General features: G+C 40.6%; 1 protein-coding gene across 2 annotated transcripts in view; it reads right to left on the bottom strand.

The window, feature by feature from the left end:
* Positions 1-13,420, bottom strand: part of UTP25 (UTP25 small subunit processome component) — a 56,569-nt gene that overhangs the window by 23,654 nt on the left and 19,495 nt on the right. For both annotated transcript variants that reach the window (XM_007481330.2, XM_007481331.2), the window contains 4 exons: positions 7,721-7,940; positions 2,237-2,439; positions 1,306-1,488; positions 460-572 (listed from right to left, as the gene is read on the bottom strand). In XM_007481330.2, coding sequence (XP_007481392.1) covers positions 460-572; positions 1,306-1,488; positions 2,237-2,439; positions 7,721-7,940 — 719 coding nt within the window. The remainder of the gene's footprint in view (positions 1-459; positions 573-1,305; positions 1,489-2,236; positions 2,440-7,720; positions 7,941-13,420) is intronic.

Here is a 13,420-nt window from a genome sequence, read left to right as displayed (position 1 = left end):
CAATATAAAGAAACAATAAAAACCAAATCTAAAAGCTGAATGTTACAAAATTATAATGATCAGACATCACCTCAAAGAAGAGACCGCATCAGAGAAGGTACCATCTTCTACTTCTTTGCAAAGGTGGGGAGCCACCACCTTTGCAACCTTGAAATTTTCCCTTCTTTTTTTTGTTTTCACTGTATTAGTTCCCCCCTCCTCTTTTTTACCCTTTATTACAAGATATAAAGGCCTACTTGATAGGACAGAGAGAGAAAAGGATACACAAGGAAATGTAGGTGATGATAAAAAATGTACCAATCAATGTAAGCTTGTCCAATACAACAGTACCAGTGGAGCCAAACTCCATCAGTCACTGGAAGCTGAGGAGAGAATAATTAATCTGGTAAAAAACCTAGTCCCGGCGATGCCTCCTGCAGCCCAGATACCCAGGCACACTGCAGAGGGCTAAGGGCCTACCTGGCATCTATTACTGAAAGGAGGTTTTCAGCTTCTAGCCGCTGGAAGACATGGGGGAGCTGCACCAGGACCTGACTAATGGAGCCAGTCATCGGGACACTCCTCACAGACACCTGTAAATAGTTATTAAAACCTTGAGGGAGGGAAAGAGGATGCAGCACAACCAAATACAAGGCATGTGGGTGTTTCTTTCCCTTTTCCCACCACCCTCTTCTGTCTGGGTAGGGAGGTAAGTGCTGTCCTGTCCTTTTGTTTTGACATTTCACCCATCCCCAGTGAAATAATGTCAATAATGATAACACTAATGAGGGCAGCTAGGTGGCTCCGTGAAGACAGCATGAGGCTGGGAGTCAGAAAGAACAAAGTTCAAATCTTGCCTCAGATACTTCCTAGTTATGTGACCCTAGGCAAATCACTTTACCCCCTTTTGCCTGAGTTCCTCATCTGAAAAATGAGTTGAAGGGAATGGCTAACCATTCTGGTATCTTTGCCAAGAAAATTCCAAATGAGGTCACTAAGAGTTGGACACAGTTGAAATGACCGAACAACAAAGATATTAATAATGACAATTATGAGAGTAGCTAACATTTCCACAGCATCTACAATGTGCAAGGTATTGTGCTACATGTTTTATAATTATTATCTCATTTGGTCCTTATAAACTCTGAGAGGGAGGTCCTATTCTGACCCCCATTATACAGATGAGGATAACTTTGAGGTGAAGTGACTTGCTTAGGGTCACTCAACTAGTAAGTGCCAGAGGCACTGAACTCAGGCCCAAGATATACCCACTGTGTCATCAAAGGAATGGGGAAATTCTACCATTACTCAACTTGAAGAACCTACCTGCCCTTGATAATTGACACAGTACTTATTAAAGACTGAGTTGATTTGGGCCTCTTGCAAGGCACCAAACAGCAGCGTCTGCCGGTAATACTTGGACCAGTTATTCAGGCTCCACATGCGCACTCGGGAAAAGTCCACCCCATGAGAGTCCAGAGGAAGTAAGTTCATGTGATTCATCAAATGCTACGAACAAAAAGTGAAGAAATGAGTCACATATTTTCAGATACAGCCAATATATGTGGGCGTCTTTGACTTAACATTTGATGTGAAGGTTAGTGAGGCCTTGGGCCAAGATTAAAGGTTTGATAATAGAGAAAAAAACTCAGTTTTCTAGGTTCTCAAGGGGAACCTCAAATCCCATAGTTAACATCTAAAAGTAGAACTAGGTGAAATTTGGCACATGAATTTAATGGGCAATTACTATGCTGTAAGAAACAAACAATGGGATGAATTCAGAGAAGCAAACCCTACAGGAATTGATGCAGAGGAAAATACAGCTGAGAAGTTAATACGTACAATGGCCACATCAAGATAGAATGAAAAAATGATAAAAAAAAATAGTGAAAATATGTGGTAAAATGACATACAATAAGTATGGTCCCAAAAAAGAAATATAAAGCAACTCCCACAATCCCTTTACAGATGCAAGGGGTCCAGGAATATATACACTACATATAATTCAGGTTTTCTTTCAATGAATTAATCAGTTTGAATCCCCACCCCCCTTTTCATTCTTTGAATAAATGTAATTTGGCTTCTGAGGAAAAAAAGGGGTTTTGTTGGTAAGCTATCCCCTCCCCCTCCCCCCAAAATGGCCTTAGAAGGACTCACTTGAATATGTAGCAAGATTTCAAGTTGGATCTTTTTATCACCAAATTATTTATACCAGAAAGCAAGACAAATGATACAGATTTGAAAAGGAAGTTATTACCAGGACATGCTCCCAATTCTGCATCAGATAAATGTCAATTTGGTCAATGATGAGAATCTCTATGGAAGATAAGAAATCAAAATCTCTTTTCTTTTCTCCTTCTGCACCAATAATGGTCCTCAAACCAAGAGGGGAGGCAATGAGAATATCTGAGGAGTAAAATGGAGCATAAAGTCGAATGCTTCGCTGAAGAACTGCAACACCTACACAAAAAAAAAATGGGACAAATGTAATTAGCCTATTATTTAATACAGTTATTTGTATATTTGGAAAGAAGATCTTGAATGTGCCTTTCATGAAGCCTGGTGCTTGGGACTAGCCTGCCACCAGGGATTTCCATTGCCTTGCAATCTGATAGCATCTATCCTCACTACCCAATGACAGAGTTATATAGTCTGCCAACAGAGACAGTTCTTCCATCATCAGAGGAAAAAAATCAGTTAAGGCAGTTTCTTAGAAAAAGGTATCATTGAAGGGGGCTAAGTGGCTCAGAGGACTGAGAGTCAGGTCTAGATGAGAGGTTCTGATTCTAATCTGGTTTCAGGAAAGAAAGGAGTCAAGATGGAGGCGTAGAGGCAGCAAAAGTTCAGGCCTCTGAAAACCTTTCCTCACCAATTAAAAACCAAATGCTATGGGGTAGCTGGGTAGCTGAGTGGATTGAGAGCCAGGCCTAGAGATGGGAGGTCCTAGGTTCAAATCTGGCCTCAGACACTTCCCAGCTGTGTGACCCTGGGCAAGTCACTTGACCTCCATTGCCTAGCCCTTGCCACTTTCTGCCTTCAGAAGGTATGGGTTTTAAAAAAAATGTTCCTAGGGAACTGAAAACCAAATCTAACAACAGGAGAGAGCTAAGGAACCCTCCTGCTGGACTCAACTGAAAAAGGCATGCCTCCCAAAAAGCCTGAATTCGAGAACACTCAGGTTAAAGGGGAAAGAAGGAAAGTACCAGGACCCCTCCCCCACCTACAGTACTGAGCCTCCAGCAGTGGTTGGAATCTCTGGGCAGGGAAGGGTGCTAGTCTAGAAGGAGTACCTTGAGGGCAAAGTTATGCCAGGATCAGGACTTTGATCACAGGCAGCAGGGAGGCAGCTGGAGGAGAACCTCAAAGAAGGCAGTCAAATCACAGCTGAGACACTCCATATTGCCCCCCCTCCAGGTTTTGACCTCAGGGCACAACCAGCTCTGCAAGTTCAACTCAGCTGGGATTAATCTTATCAAGCCTTCAGAGGGCAGGGAAGCTCAAGCTCCACACCACTCCCCCACAGACTGCTCTGAGTGCCTTGCTAAGCTCCAAGGGTGAAGGTTGACAGAAAAGCCCAAACCCACAGATCCAGTGCATAATGGAAGGCGCAAGACTACAGACAACTACAAGGAGAAAAGAAGGGATAAATATGAGCAAACAACAAAAAAAGAAAAAAGAAATTAAAATCAACAGCTTCTAGCCAAGCAATGAACAAAGAACAAATGTAACAGAGGAGGATCAAGGAACACCAAGCAAAAACACAGAAACTCCAGTGAACTGGACACAGGCTTTGGAAGAACTCAAAATACAATTCAATACACAATTAAGAGAGGCTGAAGACAACTGGGAAAAAAACTTAAAAAGCAAGATAAATCATCTGGAAACAGAAAATAGTGTCTTTAAAGTCAAAATTAATCAGCTTGAAAATGAAGCAAAGGAAATGAAAGATGAGGCAAAGAAGATGAAGAAAATCAAAGAAAATCAAATCTGGATTCAGATACTTCCCAGCTGTGTGACACCCTTAACCCCATTGCCTAGCTCTTATTGTTCTTCTGTCTTGGAACTAAAATGAAGAATTGATTCTAAGACATGGTAAGACTTTTTTTTTTTTTTGGGGGGGGGGGGGAGAAAAGTATTATCCCTGGAGGCAGCTAAATGGCTCAGAGGATAAAGGGCCTGGACTCAGATACATCCTGGCTTGTGATCTTGGGTGAGTCACTTAACCCCAATTACCTAGCCTTTACCACTCTTCTGCCTTGGAACAAATTGTTCCTATTGACTGTAATTGATTCTAAGACAGATGATAAAGGTTTAAAAAAGGGGGGTGAGGGGGAGTATCATCCTTGGAAGTTCTTAGAGGTGTACCCTCTTTGTTGTAGAAGTACACACAGTAGAAAGAGTACTGGCTCCTGAGGAAAAGGACCTGGTTCAAACCCCAACTTTGACAGCTACTATCTGGGTGATTTTTATTTAATTTGGGCTAGACCTCAGTTTCTACATCTATAAAATGAATTGGAAGAGATAGTGTGAGAGGTCTCTTCTAATTTTATCAGACTGCGATAAATATAATCCTTACTAAGCAGACAAAGGCTAGATCCATTTTAATTTCTTGTTTCCAATCTCATTCTTAAGTGACACCAGAAAATAGGTAAGAACCACATAAGAATATTTACTATAGCTAGGAGATAAGGCATATGCCTTTCTTGGCAGGTTATGTAATGATTACAACCTCAGGCATGGCCAAAAGTCTGAGATGCCAGGTGTTTGTTCTATTTATCTACATTTATTAAGTCATATCCCAAATTTATTATGTTCTGTACTGGCCCATTCATAAGAGCAATAATTAACAACTTTTTTACCACTGAAGGAGGGCTTTGTTTCTTTCTTAACTTTCTTGTCAATAGTCAGTCCTTTATGCAAGTATGGTCAGAAGTAAAAAAGCCAAACAAACTATTAAGTCATAAACATTCCTATTATCATAGATTTAGAACTGGAAGGAAAGTTTAGTACAACTTTCTCTTTAAAAAAAATGCTCACAAGATTTCCTTTGTTTTTAATTTCTCAATGTATATCTCCTTTCCTATTCTGTCCTCCAGACAGGCATCCCTTACAATAATCTTAAAAATAAATAAAAAACATTTTAGCAAAACTAGCCAAAACATCAACTAAGCCAAATATTACATGCAGTATTCATACCCGAGGGTCCCTCTCACCCCTACAAATAAAGGTAGAATTGCCCAAACCCCTTCATGCTAAAGATGAGGAAACTGAGGTCCAGAAATGTCAAATGATTTTGCCTGTGGCCCTTATGTATGAGTGGCAGAGCTAAGATCTGAAGCCATATTCTCCAAAGCTCTTTGGTTAGCCAAGCAAAGGAAGCGCTGTTCTCCCAGGGGCAAAAACACACGCAGCAGGCACACTTGGAGAGGAGAGAGGGCTGGTCTCATTGTTCTAGTGAGCTACAACCAGTTAAGTCAAGCACTGTTCAGTGGAAATTCCATAATGACAAATGAAACGAGGATTCCTGGACCAAAAAAAGCCTCTTGGTTCAAAACATAGCCCCAGATTGTCACAAAACTATTATTGCAGACTCTGCATGGATCAGATGGACACATGTAGCATCTTGTAACAATGAACCACCTTTCTCTCCCTGGGCTTAAATGACTCCTCCCTTCCCCCATCGAGGCCCTTCATGGCATTAGGATAATAACCTTCCTCCCAAGGTTGTTATCATGCAGAGCAGCAAGCTTGCACCTGCCCTGCCTGTCCATCTCCCTCACCATGGGAACTCTTGAAAATCAGCCCATAAGTGTGCTCTTGACAAACTGGCTGCTGAGCCAGGGAGAAGAGACTGAAGCAATGGCAGCCATACTACCTGTGTGGCCAGCATGACCCACTGCAGGATGGCTCAGCCTGTGTCCTTTTTTGTTTGCAGGGAGGGCTCCTGCTACAAAAATACAATTGATGGTTGCCTCCTCCATCAAGATTGTTTGTTCAGCACAACAGAGAGCTCTGTGGGTTTTCTTCTGGCCTAAAAGTCATCATCCTGCAAGCCTCCTGATTCTGCTCATATGGCTGCTCCAGTTCCCATACCCCCTGCTGCCCTATGTTCCCAAAACACAGAGAAATCAATGCAGCCATGCTCCTCTTCTGCTCCACATCAGATCCCTGAATACCTTGCAGGCTTTCCTTAATATTTCCTACCCATCACTGGACAGACTCACTATACCCCAAATCCAGTAGCAGGACACCAACCCAGGAAAATAGTACATATTTTCTCATTATGCGCAGAGCATTTATCAGGATAGAAAAGAAGGGGTAGACCAGGGATATACAGATTTGTGTCACTGTCAGAACGTATGAGGAAGCTAGGTGTTTTTTGTTCAAGAAAGAAGCTTGCTAACTCCTAAATACAGAGAATGAACTGTTGCAGAAAGATGCCAGAAAACCTACACTACATCAAGATCAAGAATGAACTTCGGGTGTGGTTGATTGAACTGAAGTTTGATTGAACATTTATTGAAAATGTATACTTTTATGCCAAAGGGGACTGCCCCTAATTTGGCTTTTTGTCAATGTACCTAGCAAAACATTGGTTTTGCTTTCTCTCTTTTCTATTCCTCTCTAACTATTGTAATTTCATAGCTGGGATGTTTACAAGACCCATTGGAGAGACTAGAGAGACTAGTCTTCCTTGGGCCTCAGGGTGGTTGTGAATTTTAAAACTACTCCACCCTAATCAGATCTTCTAAAGTAAGTCGGATTAGGGTAGAGTAGTTTTAAAATTCCAAACCTGGAGTTAAAAGGACCTGGGTTCAAATGTGACCTCAGACACTGCCTTGCTGTGTGACCCTAGGCAAGTCACTTAATTTCACTTGCCTAGCCAAGGTCTTCCATCTTAGAATTGTTACTAAGACAGAAAAGAAAGAAGGGAGGGAGGAAGGAAGACAGACTACATTTACACCCTACAAACTGAGAATGTTGAGTCCTGAAGAATTGCCAGTTGTTCAGAAATAATAATAATCCCAGGGAGAATAATAACAATAGCTACCTGTTCAACCAAGTAATATTTCTTAGAAAAAGTAGTCTTTGAGCTGGCTTTTGAAGGAAGGAAGGACATAAACTGACAAAGAGAGGACTGATATGGAGAAGTACTATGGCCACTGCAGAAGGACAAGAGAAGTCTGCCAATTCTTTCTGGGATGCCCTTCATGAATAACCTCTGCAGACTCATCTAACCAACTCCAGGAACTCTAAATCCTCTAAGAACTTCTTATCACAATTACAGAGAGAACTTCATTCAGCCTCTTATTAACCCAATCTTTCCTGTGTGCTATTAGTCTCCCCAGTGAAATTTATCTAGAAAAAAATCTTCCTCATGACACAATGCCCAACCCCCCACATCCCCAGGAAGTATCTCTCTTAATAGGGTTCCAGCCACGATGAAATGCACTTCCTTCCCCTGGGTAGAAAGGCTGGATGCTATGGGTACAGAACCTTACACCTGTTGACAAACATAGTGCTCTACTGGCCGGTTTTATTTAGCTTTTCTCTTGTGATGAGGGAGGGTTCCACTAGAGGGAGTAGGTTGTCAGACATCAATGACAGAAATCTTTTAAAAGATGAGAAAGAGATGTCTATTTACCAGGGACAAAGGAACAATCAGGTTTATCTAATCTGACCTAGGATGTGGAGCACACAAAGTAAGGTGGCTCTATTTTATCTCAATTTTCCCACCTACCTATCCGAAAGTGGTCATCAATGTTGCCAGCAAACACTGCATCATAGTCCTCAGGCCTCTTCAGATTGGGAGGTCTCTCATCTGGATCGGACCCATATTCTCCCTTGAACCGTTTTTTGTTACTCACATCTATCTTCTTCTTGCTTCCTGCCTCCAGGAGACTGATGAAGAGCTGGACCACTCTGAGAGCAGCCTCTCGGAAAGGAACAACAATTAATACCTATAAAGGGATTAAAAGCCATGGGGCAGAAAAAGAGAATAAGTAATGGATTTGGATATATGGTCTTATCCCAGATCTTCCCTTTTGTACCTTTGTGACCACAGGCATGTCACTGGGCCTCACTAAGTCCCAGTTTCTACTTTGGCAAAAATGAGGGGGGCTGGCATGATTCCAGGGGAAAGCATGCATGTTGCTCATCACTCAAGAGAGGTGATGAACTCCTAAGATAGAATGGACACAGCCAATGGGGAGAATAGTTTTTGCTTTACTGTACATACTGGTTTATAAGAATTTTGCTTTTATTCTTTTTCCCAAGGGATGGGAGGGAGAGAAAACAAATGCTTATTAATTGCTAAATAAATAAAGTAAAATATACTGGTAGAGATAGATAGATATAGCTAGATAGTCAGATAAGCTTGAGACTAAAAAGATAAGAAAATATAACTCCTTCTGTTCTTTGTACAGATGGGGACGTGGGTGGGAAAGATGGCATGTAATATTATATTCCATTGATTAGTTTTGTTAAACTGCTTTTTAAATACCTCTATTTAAAAAAAAAAAACTTTTGTTATAAGGGTTGACCAGTCAAGTAAAAGAGAGAAGAATATATGTGAAAATGAAAGTGACATAAAAGTCAATAGGTAAGCATTACAAATGAAACAAAATTTAAATTAAATCAAGTAGCTATTTCACAACAAGCATTTAACACTGGAATTCTTTCCCTCTGCAGATCTCTTAAGAGGACAATGTCTTCCCAGGGAGAGGTCCTTATGAAGAAAAGGTGATTTTCTTCTCTCAAAGCAGTCCTTTTTAATGATATCCCCAGAGATGTCTGATGCACATCTTGAAGAAGTAACTTAATGGAGATGGCAATGCCCCTTAGTATAGGGGTACTCACTCCAAGACACCTCAAGGGCATGATCATCAGGACTCATATAATAGATGAACTGTATGATGAGTGATTAATTTCTATTGTTACAAAAGAATGAATACATGGTTCCTTAAAATAATACAGTTTCCTTGGTGCAATTTCCCCCAGAAATCAAGATAAAATACCTATGGAATCTGAACACAGGTAAATGAGAAAATGGGAACTGATGAACAAATTCAACTTAAGTATAACTTATTAGGTGACATCTATTGCTTAAGGCAAATAGTTTTTCTAGAATTTTGCCAAGAGGAACCAGAGTGCTACACACACAAAACATACTTAATAAATATCTACTACTATAGTACCTTTTTGAAGTACCTGCAATCACTGAATAAACCAGCTTTTCCTTCAAGCAATTTTCCTTAGCATAAATCTGTTTCAGAGACTTCCTACTTCCTACTTCTGAGCTATCAATCAAACAATGAATATTTATTAGGCCTCAACTATCTGGCAGGCCCTGTGTTGAGTGCTGAAAAAACAGACAAAAGTGAGGTTGTTGCTGCCCTCAAGAAACTTATATTCTATAGGGAAAGAACTTACATATATAAAGCATATAAAAAATAAAATACAAGGAGCTGGGCAGTAGTATCTTGCCTTATTTGGTAAACCCAGCTTTGGAAATGAACTTTGTAGAAAACTAAGAATTCCGACAGATGAAGGTAAGGATGGAGTGCCTTCTAATTATGGGGGAATAGCCCAGAAAAAGCTGAGAGATAAGCAATATGTCCCTTGTGGGAAACATTAAGTTGGCCACTTTATCATGTACATATATAACATAATATAATACAGTTTCATTAAAGCTAGAAAGAGACTCTCTTGGGTGATGGGGGTGGGGGTGGAGGTGGGGAGAAGAGAAAGAGACCAGAGGAGGCATGGGAAAGTCAACCATTTTCAAGGATTATTCAAGCTCACAATGAAACTTGGTCAATTAAACTAAAGAGCAAAAAAATTGTGATGAAAATTTTTTTAAAAAGCAGAAACTTGGTGAACTACTGTTACAAAATTGCATAATAAACCTCAGAAAACAAGTAAAGACCTTCAGAGTGGTCTGGCAACTGAAGGGTTATGACTGATTCCTAACAAGAGGCACAGCGTAGGCTGCTTAGAGTTGTAAGAACAGGGAGAACACTAATACTTTAAAACAAACAAAAAACTCCATAGCTTTTGGCTCTTTGATAGCTGCTATGAAGAAAAATTTCCTATGCAGCACAGGAAAATAGAAACTAAAATACTGAAGATTGAAAAATAGTGATGAAACTTGCTTTTTCATTCATGACTACATTGAGAGACATCCAGGAGCCGTTAAGATCTAGGAAAATCTGTATGAGACTGTCAAGAGTCCACCTCAAAACAGTATTTGGGAATCTTTTTGCTTCTAATAAAGCTAGAAGTCAAGTTCCCAATGAAGGAATAATGAACTCATAAATATATTGATATGCTGAGAAGCAGAATTGTCCTGGAAGAACAAAAAAAATTTTTTTTCTCAATGACCTAGTAACTGGCTTGAATTAAAACCATAAAGATTATGATGATAGGTAACATTTACATTGCATTATGTGCCAGGAACTGTGCTAAACACTTTAAAATCATTTTCATTTGATCCTCACAACAATTTTGGGAGGTAAATGTTATCATCAGCCTCATTTTATAGATGAGGAAACTGAGGCAAAAATAGATGAAGTAACTTGCCCAAGATAATAAAGCGAACTGGAATTTGCTCTTCCTGAATCCAGGCCTAGAACTCTATTCACTGAACTATTTCACTGCCTATTTTTCACTGAAAATCTTTGGGGTATAATCTAGATTGGATTTGGAAAAACAGACTTTGTCAAATGTCACTGAATACTATAAGAACCTCTGTCTAACCTAACGTGGCACCTTTGGCACATTTAATAAACACATTGATTAACAGACATAAAAAAACCAAAGCACTCAGAGAAATGCAAAATTATAATAACTCAGATCCCCGAAAAGAGGTATGAGAAGATACCTCCACACTCATCGCTTTGCAGAGGTAAGCATCCATCAGTAAGGAATACTACATAAAAATGATAGACTTTTTTTAAGTTAATTGGTTTTGTTGAATTTTTTCTCTTTTCAAAAATTATTTTGTAGGAGGCAATATCAATTGTGAATCTTAGAGGTGGCAACAGGAACAGCAGCAGCTTTGGGGTTAGAAAGAGATTAAAGGAGACACTTGGCAGGCATTGGCTGGCTATAGCAATCCTATTGCCCCTAAGCAGTTCTGGGTCACAGATTCCATGGTGGAGAGGAGTGCTTATGTCTAGTCACAAGAGAAGGAACCTGGTCATAGTTCCAGGACTAAGACAGGATTAGCTGCAGGGGAGCAAGGTCCTTTCCTGACTAAAGACTGAAGTGCAGACGAGTAGAGCAATGACCAGACCTCTCCCTGGATCACACCACTTTGGAAGCACCAAAAATTTATAGTCACCCCAAATTGTCTCTGAAAGCAACAAAACAAAAAAAGCATAAAGCTTGGCACAGTGGCCCCCCAACCTTAGGTAAGCAAAGTCCAATTTTAACATAAAAGTTCAAAGTAAATAAATAGGCTGAAATAATGAGTAAGCAGCAAACAAATAAATAAATAAAATAATAATAACATGATCCTAAAAAGCTATTACAGAGGCAGGAAAGACCTAGATATAAACTCAGAAGAAAAAAACAATGTGAAAATAGCTAAAAGCAAAGCCTCAAAAGAAAAAACTAATTGGACATAAGCCCAACAAAAATTCCTAGAAGAGTTAAAGAAGAAAAATTAGGAAAAGAGTGGTGCAAGAAAATTCCAAGAGAATAATTAACATCTTGGTAAAAGAAGCACAAAAAAAATACTATCTTAAAAAACAGAACTGGCCTACGGAGGCACAAAAATTCATTGAAGAGAAGAACTGGCTAAATGGGGGGAGGGGGGGAAGGTACTAACACACACTGAAGAAAATAGTTCCTTCAAAATTAGAATTAGAATGGAAGCTAATGATTCCTTGAGACTTTGAGAAACAAAATAAAGTCAAAAGAATAAAAAAATAGAAGAAAATTTGAAATATCTCTGGAAAAAACAACTGGCCTAGAAAACAGACTGAGAAGAGATCATTTAAGAAGTATTGGGCTTGGGGACAGCTGGGTGACTTAGTGGACTGAAAGAAAGGTCTAGAGGCAGGAGGTCCTAGGTTTGAATCTGGTCTCAAACACTTCTTAGCTTTGTGACCCTGGGAAAGTCACTTAACCCGTTACCTAGCCTTTACCACTCTTCTGCCTTAGAATCAATACAAGACAGAAGGCAAGGGTTAAAAAAAAAAAGAAAGCAAGCAAGCATTATTGGGCTACCTGAAGAAAACCATGAAAAAAAAAAAGGATCCTAGATAACATACTTCAAGAAAAGTATGAAAAAAACTGCCTGATATTCTTAGATCAAGAAGCACAATTGAAAGAATACACCAATCACCTGTATAATTGAAAATCTGTTACCCTAAAAAAACCTACATATCCCAAGAGCCCACTGACTTCCTGTCATTCCACACTTCCTGTGGTAGTAGTCTCTCGGTAACCGAGGATGATGATTGTCTTTGTGTGTTTTTGTGCACAAAGACACTTGTGCATGAAGATTTAAGTGGAAAAGTCGATGCACAGAGACAGTCCCACTCTCTCGGCATTGGAAGCCTGGGTCCAGTGGCACGAAAAGTCGTTACACCTGGAGATTTCCTCAGCTGCATTGGATGGCCGTGTTGTTTTTTGTGTTCCAACATGCCCTAAGCACTCCACAGTGCCTTGCTGCATCGCCATCTCAGCCTTTGAACCTTCTTGTTGGTTTCTTCCGCCTGTTCCGCCAAAGTAGTCTTCACATGCTGGGTGAGCAAAGCCCTGGTTCACCAGGGGTCCACGATGACCCGATGGCTACCCTCACAAGGTTTAGCCGGCTTGTTGAAGCAGTTGCCCAGGGTGTGGCCGCTGCTATATGCTAGCAGCTACTAGGAGCCACAAGTGAGAGCTGGGTGTCAGGTGAGGGTCAGAGGCTGGAGAGCTGCCCTAGGAGGGCACGACAAGCCCTCCATACCAAAGATATTACTCCTCCCTGAGTATCCCATACACCCTTCCTGTAGACAGAGGATAAAGGGCGTGGGTGTTGAAGCTCCTCCACTCAGATGTAGAATCAACAGTGATGGTGGTGAGTGGGGATGGCTAAAAATGGCTGATCAGCCATGGGCATGTGGTCTTTATTTTGTATCTTCTTTATTCCTTGATTTCTAATGATCATTAATAAATCTCTTAGGACTTCCGGGTAATCATGGCTGCAATCTAGACGCGGCACGTTTCCTCTCCCCAGCACCGAACGAAATAGACTACATCAAAGGAGCATAAAATCACCTTTGGAGGAACAGAAGGACTCCCCAGTACCCCACAGAGGCAAAGGTACGTGGGGCTTGAACATTTCCACACTAAAATAAGAAGGAAAAGCTTGCACAGAAAAGTGAACTGAGCCGCCCTTCCCCCACCCCACCTCCCCCACTAAACCAGAGTGAGCTACCTGAGCGCT

Source organism: Monodelphis domestica, chromosome 2 (assembly GCF_027887165.1).
Source record: "Monodelphis domestica isolate mMonDom1 chromosome 2, mMonDom1.pri, whole genome shotgun sequence".
Lineage (NCBI taxonomy): Eukaryota > Metazoa > Chordata > Mammalia > Didelphimorphia > Didelphidae > Monodelphis > Monodelphis domestica.
This window is presented reverse-complemented; position numbering and strand designations above follow the sequence as displayed.